The 13,838-nt window shown below is 41.5% G+C and overlaps 1 protein-coding gene across 1 annotated transcript in view; it reads right to left on the minus strand.

Annotated features, from left to right (window-relative positions):
- Nucleotides 1–342: 342 nt before the first annotated feature.
- LOC116054387 (rabphilin-3A) overlaps nucleotides 343–13,838 on the minus strand; it is a 38,660-nt gene continuing 25,164 nt past the window's right edge. The window contains exons 11-17 of the mRNA XM_031305917.2: nucleotides 12,743–12,852; nucleotides 12,501–12,627; nucleotides 6,480–6,536; nucleotides 6,204–6,358; nucleotides 4,395–4,476; nucleotides 3,659–3,755; nucleotides 343–1,040 (exon numbers count right to left, since the gene is read on the minus strand). Of these exons, the coding sequence (XP_031161777.1) occupies nucleotides 910–1,040; nucleotides 3,659–3,755; nucleotides 4,395–4,476; nucleotides 6,204–6,358; nucleotides 6,480–6,536; nucleotides 12,501–12,627; nucleotides 12,743–12,852 (759 nt within the window). The 3' untranslated portion in view covers nucleotides 343–909. The remainder of the gene's footprint in view (nucleotides 1,041–3,658; nucleotides 3,756–4,394; nucleotides 4,477–6,203; nucleotides 6,359–6,479; nucleotides 6,537–12,500; nucleotides 12,628–12,742; nucleotides 12,853–13,838) is intronic.

Consider the following 13,838-nt stretch of genomic DNA (forward strand, 5'->3'; position numbering starts at 1 on the left):
AAGTTCTGTTGTTGCTGCTGACAGACTCAGATTATTATTCTAAGTGTCTGACAACATTATGAAAGGATCCCTACAGAGATAGACCTTTTAGTTAAAGAGTAGGATCCTTTTAGTTTAACATGAAACAGCCCCGAAATCACCATCACCAAACTACACCAGACTCCATGTAAATAATCAGCACTTTTAGCGTGTATAGAGCCAGCATATCTCCACATGTAAATGGGTGAATTTAGGGTTTATTTCAACCAAACCAGAGTGGTGATTATTGGAACAGTGGAAAGATGAACCAAGACGGCTTTTGGTAGTTTTATTTAGTTTCTGTCCACTTTGAATGAAGTGTGTTTTACGATGATAAAAGTGCTGATTATTTACATGGAGTCTGGTGTAGTTTGGTGATGGTGATTTCGGGGCTGTTTCATGTTAAACTAAAAGGATCTTACTCTTTAACTAAAAGGTCTATCTCTGTAGGGATCCTTTCATAATGTTGTCAGACACTTAAATAATAATCTGAGTCTGTCAGCGGCAAAAACAGAACTTTTAGTGGACGGAGATTGACGCAATTTTGCACATTAACGTTACAGCGCAGCTTGTTTCTCTTCGGTCTAACTTAATGCTGGACCGATTTAAAAAAATGTTGTTCCCATCAGTCACTTAGACACAAAAACATGATAAAACAGGGTTCAGGTTGGAAAAAAACGATGTTACCCTTTAAGTGTCAGCACAGGCAGAGACATTGTATAATAAGGGGACAGGAAAGAAGAGTATACATCCGGGGAAGGGAGGCCAGTAAGCCTGTGTGATGGTCAGATAGTGAAAGAATAGAGATCACAATGAAATGGGGAAAGAAAAATGCAATGCAAACTAAGTGGGGAGGTTTTAGCTCATGCTGTATGTGTGCAGTGCGAGTGGTTAATCACTAGTGACGTGATTCCCACTATACAAGGTGTGCCAGCGCTCGATCCTCTTGTCCTTGTTCTTCAGACACTCGTACCAGTGCTTCAGCCTCTCTCCTTTGGCAGTGATGCCCAGCTGACAGCCACCTGTCAGGGAGGAGGTGAGGTAAGAAAAGGCAGGTTACAAGTGTACTTTTTAAGCTACATCTACGATACTACATTTTCATTTTTTAACCGGCGTTTTGACGCAAAAACGATCTCCGTCCACACGAGAGTTTACGCTCCAGTAGCAGAACTAATCTCCGTCCATATTAACACGTCTGACAACACATGACCGTTCACAACAATGGTGACAAGTAAGAGCAGGCGAGGTGGAACTGTAAGGCCGGCTACACACTGCCTGCGTGGCGTAAGTGTGGCGTGAGCGTGGCGTTTCTGTTGCGTGTCAGTTGCGTGGCGGCTGCGTGGCGTTTTCTATGTCTTTGCACACCAGAAACGCGTCTGACGTGGCGCTGCTGCTGCTGCTAGCCTTGTCTGTACACATGGATGTTTCCCATTGATAAAATGAAATAATAGCAGTAGTATACTTCATGTTAAACATAAACATATACTGATCTGATTACAGCAAAGACAACCTCGGCAGTATTGACGGCAAAATAGGCTCCAGAATATTTCCTTCTGTATTGACAGGTGCAATATTTGAAAATCAATTTTTTTATTTAAATTACATTTATAGCTGCATTTATATCAACACCTAGAGTCTTTCAAACATCCAAATGTCATTTATTAAATGTATTAGTGTCTAAATGACATATAGACATCTTTTCCTATTCTGTGTTGCCTGGAAACGCTTCCAACACGCTTGCGTGTTGCGTGAAAAATAGGCGTCGGTTCTATTTCTAGCACGTCCATGAGACGTGCATGTCACGCAGGCAGTGTGCAAGCTCTAACCTGTTAACATGGGAGCCAAAATAAAAACGGACACGCCACGCAGGCACTGTGTAGCCGGCCCAAAGCGTCGGATATATGATGTGATATGATCGCATGCGACACCCTGCACGGGCCTCTGTAGATGGGGCGTGCGCTAAGAGCATGCACGGAGACGTTTATGCTCAACGCATTGTTCGTTGCAGTATTCTCCAGAACACCAGAGGGCGTACAGACAAAATAATCTGTGAATGAGCAAGAAGTAGTAGAGAGGAAGAGAGTGGAAGTAGAGGAAAGCAGGCTGCCTGGCAACAGTAGTAAACACATCCATGATAAACACCGACGTACCGCCAAACATTACATTTATCTACTCTAATCATTAACGTGACGGTCGTTTGTCTCCAAATCTAAATGACTGTCTGCCTCTTACACTGTTAACAACTCTGTTTCCATGAAGCTGTTATTTTTAGCTTTGACAAAATTATCTGTCACGTATTTCCACACTCTCCAGTAAAATGTTTCTTCGTTTTCCAGAGTGGTGTCTCTCTCTGACACCATATTTAAGGCTGTTTGACTCCCTGTGGTCTGTAAATAAAGAATCACACAGATGTTTGTACCAGGGATGCACAGAATCCAGGATCGGCTTCGGATTAGGCTGAATATTGGGCTTTTTGACGTGTTCTGTTTCTGCCGAACCTTAGAATTTTTTCCCAGCGAACCGAACCCTACGCTTGCACTCCGCGCGCTACGCTGGTCGACGTAATGACGGCGCCGTTGATTACAGGAAGGTGTTTACGTAGGTGGAGCGTTCAATGCAGCAGGCTGTGAGGAAGTGGAAATGGAACTCGTGAGCAGAAAAAGTGTAGTTTGGCAGTACTTTCAGTCAAAAGAAGGCCATTCAAGTCCAGCTACATGTTCAATCTGCAATGCTGATTAGTCTGGTGGTGGCGAGGACCCTAAACTATACACAACATCACCGCTGTTACAACATCTGGTATCAAACATCTGGAAGAATACGAGTTGTGATGAAGGAATCTACAGACAGCAGCCAAAATGCAGCAACTTCAGGTACGGCAAAGGAAGGACAGTCACTGTTTACTTCATTAATGAGTTTACTGTGTTCATGGACTGAGGATGGGACGAGGATTCAGCAGAATCTTAACCTGTGGATTCAGTATTCGGCCGAACCCCAAAAATCTGGATTAGGTGCATCCATAATTTGTACAGACGAACCTGATCTTCCCAGCCGATCGTGTTGAACTGAAAACGCAGCGGGTGCAGTAGGCACGTAGTTACAAAAATTCAGAGGTGCAATGACCACGCAACTCGGTTGTGAAGTCATTTTATGGCGCGCGCACCTCTCGCCAGGAACAGCACGGCTGCTAGAGCTGTAATCGGGCCTTCAAAGTTCGGCCCGACAAGGCCCGAGCCCGACAGAATTCGGCCCGAGCCCGACAAGTACATTTTGATTGACAGCTTTTTAAAAGCCCGAACCCGTTTACAGCCTGACATTATTCAAATGTGCGCACGCACGCAGCTCTTTTGCCTTTTGTTAAGAATGAGTAATTTCTACATTTTTTAACATAATTTATTCATGACTAACGGAGGCTATCGGCCACTTGGAAGTTGGAACAAAGAAATAAAATAAGTCCTCCAGAGGCTCCAGCCTCCGTTTCACCTCCTCAGCATCCATTTACATGCTAATGGAAACGCATCACCTGAACGCTCGTTTATCACGCAGCCCAGCCGGAGTCCGAGCACGGCCTGAGCCGAAACATAGCAGCGGAGATAGATGTAGCCTGATTTAATCAAAGCAATGATACTACTCAAATACTTACCGATGTAGTCGTTGGACTTCCCAATATCGTAATCCCACACAGAGATGTCTAAAACCTTCTTGGCCAGTTCACTGTGTTTGATTTCATAGCCGAATTCCTGAAAAGATCAAGACATTAAACAGTTTTCATACTTGAGTTGCAAAGAATATAAACACAATGACTCGATGATAACTGAACCCTTGTGTTGTCTTCCTGTCGACCATTAACTTGTTGTCCTTCCAGGTCAAAATTCAAAATTAACTTTTTTTGGCGCTTTTCCAGACATTTTTGTTGTTATTTTTGATGATTATGTCACTTGTTTCAACGCTTTCTTTTATTCATGGTCAGTAAACCTAATTTAAATGACATTATAGCTCATTTTTGAGTTAAAAAAAAAATACAGAAATTATGATGACTGATAGTTAAGATCAGAGGATGTTGAGTGAACCACAGACGGGTTTATGTCAAAGTTTAGTCAGGACATTTAAAAACATTTTTCAAATGCTATGAAATTGAATAAAACACCCAAAATTCAGTGGAAACAATCATTAATTTGACCTGCGAAGAATGTTGTATGGCTTCCATACAACACGCATGCATCCAAGTTATTTTTTGGGCAATTTAGTTGTAAGAAACCCATATTTCTGATATAAAAAACTTTGAAAATGGGTCAAATTTGACCCGAGGACAACACAAGGGTTCAGGACAAACTTGTTTTCATTAACTGCAGAGCTTCACCTTGAGCTCCCGTACAAACCTCGTTAAACTCAGGGTTTAAAGTCCTCTTCTTGATCTGTGTTTTGCACTTGGCCTTTTTCCCCATGTCAGGTTTCAGACATCTGGAAATGTAACAGAATTTAATTCAATGCCATTTCTGGAATCACATATTTACAATCTAAAAGGTACATCTCATAGCCTAGAAATCTAGACGCTCCCTAGCAGCAGCAAATGTAATTTGCAGCCAGGGTCGTCTAGCAACTCTCCGTTGGCTTGGGGGCTGGAAAAACCAAACTCTAGTCAGGCCAATCACATCGTGTATAGAGTCGGTGGGCGGGGCTTATGGCTGCTGCTGCTGGTGAACAGCGGTCTTTCGAATCGGCTTTGGCCGCAACTCTGGAAGACTTGGAGTTCAGCTTTTCTTTGAGAAAAGAACAAAGAACGGCACTGAAGTCATTCTTAAAAAAGGAAGATGTGTTCGGAGTTTAAAGTTGAATCTATCAACTAGCGTGGCTCTGATTGGTTGTAGAGCTATCCTATTGCGTGCAGAGAGAATTTGAAAGACAACCGTTAATCCCGCCCCTCAGATTGAGCCCAGCCAATGGGGAGTTCCCAGACCCAACATCTGGATGTGGGTCTGGCTGGTCAGGGTAACGTTCTCATCCATAGATTGTAAAAATAACCAACCTGGTCTCACGGCAGTTTGTGTAAATGTCACGTCATTTTTAACCTATTGATACGTGTTCACGGGGACGTTTTTCTCGTTTTTTACGTGGTGGCCAGCACGAAATACCCTACGGGGAAAGGACGCCTCACACGCCGGGAGACGGCCGAAAAGGACGTCTCATATGCTGGGAGGCGGCCGCGAGGCGGTCGCTGGGGACGCGACTACGGGGAAAGGACGCCTCACACGCCGGGAGACGGCTGCGGGAAACGACCGCAGGGGGACGCGCCACAATAACGGGATGGCGGAGGTTGGGTTTAGGAAAAACACTACAGGGAAAGGACGCCTCACACGCCGGGAGACGGCCGCGGGGGACGCGCCACAATAACGGGATGGCGGAGGTTGGGTTTAGGAAAAACACTACAGGGAAAGGACGCCTCACACGCCGGGAGACCGCCGAAAAGGATGCCTCATATGCTGGGAGGCGGCCGCGAGGCGGTCGCTGGGGACGCGACTACGGGGAAAGGACACCTCACATGCCGGGAGACGGCCGCGGGAGACGGCCGCGGGGGACGCGCCACAATAACGGGATGGCGGAGGTTGGGTTTAGGAAAAACACTACAGGGAAAGGACGCTGCACACGCCGGGAGACGGCCGCTGGGGATGCACGACAATAACGGGACGGTTGTGATTAGGAAGACTACGGGAAACAAAATGCCACACGCGGGACGCGATCCCCGCTCGCCCGGGTGAAAGTCCTGCCCGTGAACACGTATCAATACATTAAAAATAACGTGACATTTACACAAACTGCCGTGAGACCGGGCTGGAATAACGGACGTAGCAGCGGTGACGTCCCCCATTGGTTTGTGGACTGCCGTTTTGATAACATTTGCAAATATTTGCATATGTAAAGTTTGCTTAACATATAAAAGCAGTTGAAAGCGACAGGATGTTTCTTTTCCTGCCGAGTATATATGTTGCATGTTACATTTCCACTATTTAGAAACGAAAGCCCGCTCCACCGCGTTGCATTGTGGGATACAGGAGAGAAATGTAGGCTACATCAAATTAGCTGTGCATTGAGAATACGAACACCGTTACTAAATGGCGAACACACTATATAGGGAAGTACAGTATATCTGTGATGGGGAACAGCTTCTGACTTCATCCCGTTTTACCTACATTTTGACATATGGGTCAGAGTAGCCGTTAGCATCCATGGCAGCCAGGTGAACGCAGCGCACGACGCCCACGAGGAGACGGTTCTGCTGGGTGCTGTACATGAGGGAGATCAGAATCCGCCCACGCTCCTCTACCTCGCCGCCGTCTTTCCCCGGCTAAAACAGAGCAGAGGGGGAACAAATAGATCAGTAGGATTCATGGAAAGATCGGCAAGAACCTCCTGATTCTGGAGGAATCTGTCACGTTGAGACATGCTCGGAGAATAAAAAGCCTTGCCTCATCTTCGTAGAGAGAGATGCCTCTGGCTCCGCCCGCAGTGGCAGTTCTCTTCGTCTGCGAGGGAGAAAAGGGACGAGAGTACAGCAGGTCAGTATGAGCAGCGGTGGAATGTAACTAAGTACATTTACTCCAGTACTGTACTTCAGTCCAAATGTTGAGGTACTTGTACTTTACTTGAGTCTTTTCTCTTCATGCCACTTTCTACTTCTACTCTGATACATTTCAGAGAGAAATATTAGACTTTAGTTACTCCGCTACATTCATCTGTTCCAGCTTTAGTTACTAGTTACTTTAGTTACTCCGCTACATTCATCTGTTACAGCTTTAGTTACTAGTTACTTTAGTTACTCCGCTACATTCATCTGTTACAGCTTTAGTTACTAGTTACTTTAGTTACTCCACTACATTCATCTGTTACACTTTAGTTACTAGTTACTTTAGTTACTCCACTACATTCATCTGTTACAGCTTTAGTTACTAGTTACTTTAGTTACTCCGCTACATTCATCTGTTACAGCTTTAGTTACTAGTTACTTTAGTTACTCCACTACATTCATCTGTTACAGCTTTAGTTACTAGTTACTTTAGTTACTCCACTACATTCATCTGTTACACTTTAGTTACTAGTTACTTTAGTTACTCCACTACATTCATCTGTTACAGCTTTAGTTACTAGTTACTTTAGTTACTAGTTACTTTAGTTACTCCGCTACATTCATCTGTTACAGCTTTAGTTACTAGTTACTTTAGTTACTAGTTACTTTAGTTACTAGTTACTTTAGCGTTACAGCTTTAGTTACTAGTTACTTTAGTTACTCCGCTACATTCATCTGTTACAGCTTTAGTTACTAGTTACTTTAGTTACTCCGCTACATTCATCTGTTACAGCTTTAGTTACTAGTTACTTTAGTTACTCCGCTACATTCATCTGTTCCAGCTTTAGTTACTAGTTACTTTAGTTACTCCGCTACATTCATCTGTTACAGCTTTAGTTACTAGTTACTTTAGTTACTCCACTACATTCATCTGTTACAGCTTTAGTTACTAGTTACTTTTGTTACTAGTTACATTAGTTACTCCACTACATTCATCTGTTACAGCTTTAGTTACTAGTTACTTTAGTTACTCCACTACATTCATCTGTTACAGCTTTAGTTACTAGTTACTTTAGTTACTCCACTACATTCATCTGTTACACTTTAGTTACTAGTTACTTTAGTTACTCCACTACATTCATCTGTTACAGCTTTAGTTACTAGTTACTTTAGTTACTAGTTACTTTAGTTACTCCGCTACATTCATCTGTTACAGCTTTAGTTACTAGTTACTTTAGTTACTAGTTACTTTAGTTACTAGTTACTTTAGCGTTACAGCTTTAGTTACTAGTTACTTTAGTTACTCCGCTACATTCATCTGTTACAGCTTTAGTTACTAGTTACTTTAGTTACTCCGCTACATTCATCTGTTACAGCTTTAGTTACTTTAGTTACTAGTTACTTTAGTTACTCCGCTACATTCATCTGTTCCAGCTTTAGTTACTAGTTACTTTTGTTACTAGTTACTTTAGTTACTCCACTACATTCATGTTACAGCTTTAGTTACTAGTTACTTTTGTTACTAGTTACTTTAGTTACTCCACTACATTCATCTGTTACAGCTTTAGTTACTAGTTACTTTAGTTACTCCGCTACATTCATCTGTTACAGCTTTAGTTACTAGTTACTTTAGTTACTCCGCTACATTCATCTGTTACAGCTTTAGTTACTAGTTACTTTAGTTACTCCACTACATTCATCTGTTACACTTTAGTTACTAGTTACTTTAGTTACTCCACTACATTCATCTGTTACAGCTTTAGTTACTAGTTACTTTAGTTACTAGTTACTTTAGTTACTCCGCTACATTCATCTGTTACAGCTTTAGTTACTAGTTACTTTAGTTACTCCACTACATTCATCTGTTACACTTTAGTTACTAGTTACTTTAGTTACTCCACTACATTCATCTGTTACAGCTTTAGTTACTAGTTACTTTAGTTACTCCACTACATTCATCTGTTACAGCTTTAGTTACTAGTTACTTTAGTTACTCCACTACATTCATCTGTTACACTTTAGTTACTAGTTACTTTAGTTACTCCACTACATTCATCTGTTACAGCTTTAGTTACTAGTTACTTTAGTTACTAGTTACTTTAGTTACTCCGCTACATTCATCTGTTACAGCTTTAGTTACTAGTTACTTTAGTTACTAGTTACTTTAGTTACTAGTTACTTTAGCGTTACAGCTTTAGTTACTAGTTACTTTAGTTAGTCCACTACATTCATCTGTTACAGCTTTAGTTACTAGTTACTTTAGTTACTCCGCTACATTCATCTGTTACAGCTTTAGTTACTAGTTACTTTAGTTACTCCGCTACATTCATCTGTTACAGCTTTAGTTACTTTAGTTACTAGTTACTTTAGTTACTCCGCTACATTCATCTGTTCCAGCTTTAGTTACTAGTTACTTTTGTTACTAGTTACTTTAGTTACTCCACTACATTCATGTTACAGCTTTAGTTACTAGTTACTTTTGTTACTAGTTACTTTAGTTACTCCACTACATTCATCTGTTACAGCTTTAGTTACTAGTTACTTTAGTTACTCCACTACATTCATCTGTTACACTTTAGTTACTAGTTACTTTAGTTACTCCACTACATTCATCTGTTACAGCTTTAGTTACTAGTTACTTTAGTTACTAGTTACTTTAGTTACTCCGCTACATTAATCTGTTACAGCTTTAGTTACTAGTTACTTTAGTTACTCCGCTACATTCATCTGTTACAGCTTTAGTTACTAGTTACTTTAGTTACTAGTTACTTTAGTTACTCCGCTACATTAATCTGTTACAGCTTTAGTTACTAGTTACTTTAGTTACTAGTTACTTTAGCGTTACAGCTTTAGTTACTAGTTACTTTAGTTACTCCACTACATTCATCTGTTACAGCTTTAGTTACTAGTTACTTTAGTTACTCCACTACATTCATCTGTTACAGCTTTAGTTACTAGTTACTTTAGTTACTCCGCTACATTCATCTGTTACAGCTTTAGTTACTAGTTACTTTAGTTACTAGTTACTTTAGTTACTCCGCTACATTAATCTGTTACAGCTTTAGTTACTAGTTACTTTAGTTACTAGTTACTTTAGCGTTACAGCTTTAGTTACTAGTTACTTTAGTTACTCCACTACATTCATCTGTTCCAGCTTTAGTTACTAGTTACTTTAGTTACTCCGCTACATTCATGTTACAGCTTTAGTTACTAGTTACTTTTGTTACTAGTTACTTTAGTTACTCCACTACATTCATCTGTTACACTTTAGTTACTAGTTACTTTAGTTACTAGTTACTTTAGTTACTCCGCTACATTAATCTGTTACAGCTTTAGTTACTAGTTACTTTAGTTACTAGTTACTTTAGCGTTACAGCTTTAGTTACTAGTTACCTTAGTTACTAGTTACTTTAGTTACTCCACTACATTCATCTGTTACAGCTTTAGTTACTAGTTACTTTAGTTACTCCACTACATTCATCTGTTACAGCTTTAGTTACTAGTTACTTTAGTTACTCCGCTACATTCATCTGTTACAGCTTTAGTTACTAGTTACTTTAGTTACTAGTTACTTTAGTTACTCCGCTACATTCATCTGTTACGGCTTTAGTTACTAGTTACTTTAGTTACTAGTTACTTTAGCGTTACAGCTTTAGTTACTAGTTACTTTAGTTACTAGTTACTTTAGTTACTCCACTACATTCATCTGTTACAGCTTTAGTTACTAGTTACTTTAGTTACTAGTTACTTTAGTTACTCCACTACATTCATCTGTTACAGCTTTAGTTACTAGTTACTTTTGTTACTAGTTACTTTAGTTACTCCACTACATTCATGTTACAGCTTTAGTTACTAGTTACTTTTGTTACTAGTTACTTTAGTTACTCCACTACATTCATCTGTTACAGCTTTAGTTACTAGTTACTTTAGTTACTCCGCTACATTAATCTGTTACAGCTTTAGTTACTAGTTACTTTAGTTACTAGTTACTTTAGCGTTACAGCTTTAGTTACTAGTTACTTTAGTTACTCCGCTACATTCATCTGTTACAGCTTTAGTTACTAGTTACTTTAGTTACTAGTTACTTTAGCGTTACAGCTTTAGTTACTAGTTACTTTAGTTACTAGTTACTTTAGTTACTCCACTACATTCATCTGTTACAGCTTTAGTTACTAGTTACTTTAGTTACTAGTTACTTTAGTTACTCCGCTACATTCATCTATTACAGCTTTAGTTACTAGTTACTTTAGTTACTAGTTACTTTAGTTACTCCGCTACATTCATCTGTTACAGCTTTAGTTACTAGTTACTTTAGTTACTAGTTACTTTAGTTACTCTGCTACATTCATCTGTTACAGCTTTAGTTACTTTACACATTAAGATTCCTGCTCACAGAACACATGTAGTTTATAAAATCTGATGTTTGATTCTAAAGTAAACTAGTCGACAATATAACGACTACAAGTCACGCTGAGATGATCAGACCTTAAACACACAACTGGTTGATCCTTCACACTTTCTACAATGGGAGGATTTTACTTTACTTTTAATACTTTAACTACATTTTCCTGATGATTCTTACAGACTTTTACTGAAGTAACATTCAATGCAGGACTTTAACTTGTAACAGAGTATTATAACCAGGGATGCACCAAATCCAGGATTCGCCTCTAGATTCGGCTGAATATTGGGCTTTTTGACGGGGTTCGGTTTCTGCCGAACCATAGGCCGGCTACACACTGGCTGCGTGGCGTGAGCGTGTCAGCTGCGTGGCGTGTCCGTTTTTATTTCGGCTCCCATGGTAACAGGTTAGAGCGTGCACACTGCCTGCGTGCACACTGCCTGCGTGACACGCACGTCTCAGGCTCGGCTCGAGCCGTGCCGAAAACGCGTGCATGCTAGAAATAGAACCGACGCCTATTTTTCACGCGACACGCCAGCGTGTTGGAAGCGTTTCCAGACAACGTAGAATAGGAAAAGATGTTTATATGTCATTTAGACACTAATACATATAAATAAATGACATGTTGATGTCAATACAGAACGAAATATTCTGTAGTCTATTGTTGTCTTTGCTGTAATCAGATCAGTATATATTTATGTTTAACATGTATACAAGTATACTACTGCTATTATTTCATATTATCAATGGGAAACATCCATGTGTACAGACAAGGCTAGCAGCAGCAGCAGCGCCGCGTCAGACACCTTTCTGGTGTGAAAAGACATAGAAAACGCCACGCTCACGCCACGCAGCCAGTGTGTCGCCGGCCTTAGAATTTTTTCCCAGCGAACCGAACCCTACGCTTGCACTACGCGCGCTACGCTGGTCGACATAATGACGGCGCCGTTGATTACAGGAAGGTGTTTACTTAGGTGGAGCGTTCAATGCAGCAGGCTGTGAGGAAGTGGAAATGGAACTGGTGAGCAGAAAAAGTGTAGTTTGGCAGAACTTTCAGTCAAAAGAAGGCCATTCAAGTCCAGCTACATGTTCAATTTGCAATGCTGATTAGTCTGGTGGTGGCGAGGACCCTAAACTATACACAACATCACCGCTGTTACAACATCTGGTATGAAACATCCGAAAGAATACGAGTTGTGATGAAGGAATCTACAGACAGCAGCCAAAATGCAGCAACTTCAGGTACGGCAAAGGAAGGACAGTCACTGCTAACTTCATTAATGAGTTTACTGTGTTCATGGACTGAGGATGGGACGAGGATTCAGCAGAATCTTAACCAGGGGATTCAGGATTCGGCCGAACCCCAAAAATCTGGATTCGGTGAATTCCTACTTATAACAGTGTGGTATTAGTACTTTTACTAAGTAAGTAAAGGATCTGAATACTTCTTCCAGCGCCGAATAAGAGAGTCACACAATGAGAACACAAAGCATCGTGTGAATACGGTTGAGTTCGACTCACAGGGACGACTCTCTCGAGACACACGTTGAAGTTCTTCTTCTGGTTCATCTTCAGTTTCTTCAGCGCCACTCGGGTTTCCCCAATAAACTCATTATGCCCAAACTTGTCCTCATCGCAGACAGACAGCCTGTAAATCAAAAACAGAGTCAAATAAATCACATACAGCTTCAGGGGTGAAGTGAGGGCACGTTATGTGAACCTGAGGAGGGATTGATTGACGCTGTGTGAGGTGTGGTATCCACCTGAGGGTCTTACGCTGCATGTCGTCATCCGTCAGGCCGTGGTAGGTGAGCGTCTCGTTCCACGCGGGGTTGCGGGTGTTTCTCAAGGTCTTTGTGCGCAGCTTGTTAGACTGTTAGAAGCAGGTTAGATCAGGACAAAGACATATTTTATTCTCCACTACATCACAGTGATTAAAGGTCCCACATCAGGCTCATTTTCAGGTTTTTACTTGTACATAGGTGTAGATTTCGGGGGAGATGCAGCGATATGTCCCTCTCAATAACATGTACGGAAAAGAAGAATTGTGTCCCATTCAGGGGGCTCAAAACATGTACGGAAAATAATTGTGTCCCATTCAGGGGGCTCAAAACATATACGGAAAAGAAGAACTGTGTCCCATTCAGGGGCCTCAAAACATGTACGGAAAACAAGAACTGTGTCCCATTCAGGGGGCTCAAAACGTGTACGGAAAACAAGAACTGTGTCCCATTCAGGGGGCTCAAAATGTGTACGGAAAACAAGAACTGTGTGCCATTCAGGGGCCTCAAAACGTGTACGGAAAACAAGAACTGTGTCCCATTCAGGGGGCTCAAAACATGTACGGAAAACAAGAACTGTGTCCCATTCAGGGGCCTCAAAACGTGTACGGAAAACAAGAACTGTGTCCCATTCAGGGGGCTCAAAACATGTACGGAAAAGAAGAACTGTGTCCCATTCAGGGGGCTCAAAACATGTACGGAAAAGAAGAACTGTGTCTCATTCAGGGGGCTCAAAACGTGTACGGAAAACAAGAACTGTGTCCCATTCAGGGGCCTCAAAACGTGTACGGAAAACAAGAACTGTGTCCCATTCAGGGGCCTCAAAATGTGTACGGAAAAGAAGAACTGTGTGCCATTCAGGGGCCTCAAAACGTGTACGGAAAACAAGAACTGTGTCCCATTCAGGGGCCTCAAAACATGTACGGAAAACAAGAACTGTGTCCCATTCAGGGGGCTCAAAACATGTACGGAAAAGAAGAACTGTGTCCCATTCAGGGGCTCAAAACGTGTACGGAAAACAAGAACTGTGTCCCATTCAGGGGCTCAAAACGTGTACGGAAAACAAGAACTGTGTCCC

Source organism: Sander lucioperca, chromosome 2 (genome assembly GCF_008315115.2).
Source record: "Sander lucioperca isolate FBNREF2018 chromosome 2, SLUC_FBN_1.2, whole genome shotgun sequence".
NCBI classification, from domain to species: Eukaryota; Metazoa; Chordata; class Actinopteri; order Perciformes; family Percidae; genus Sander; species Sander lucioperca.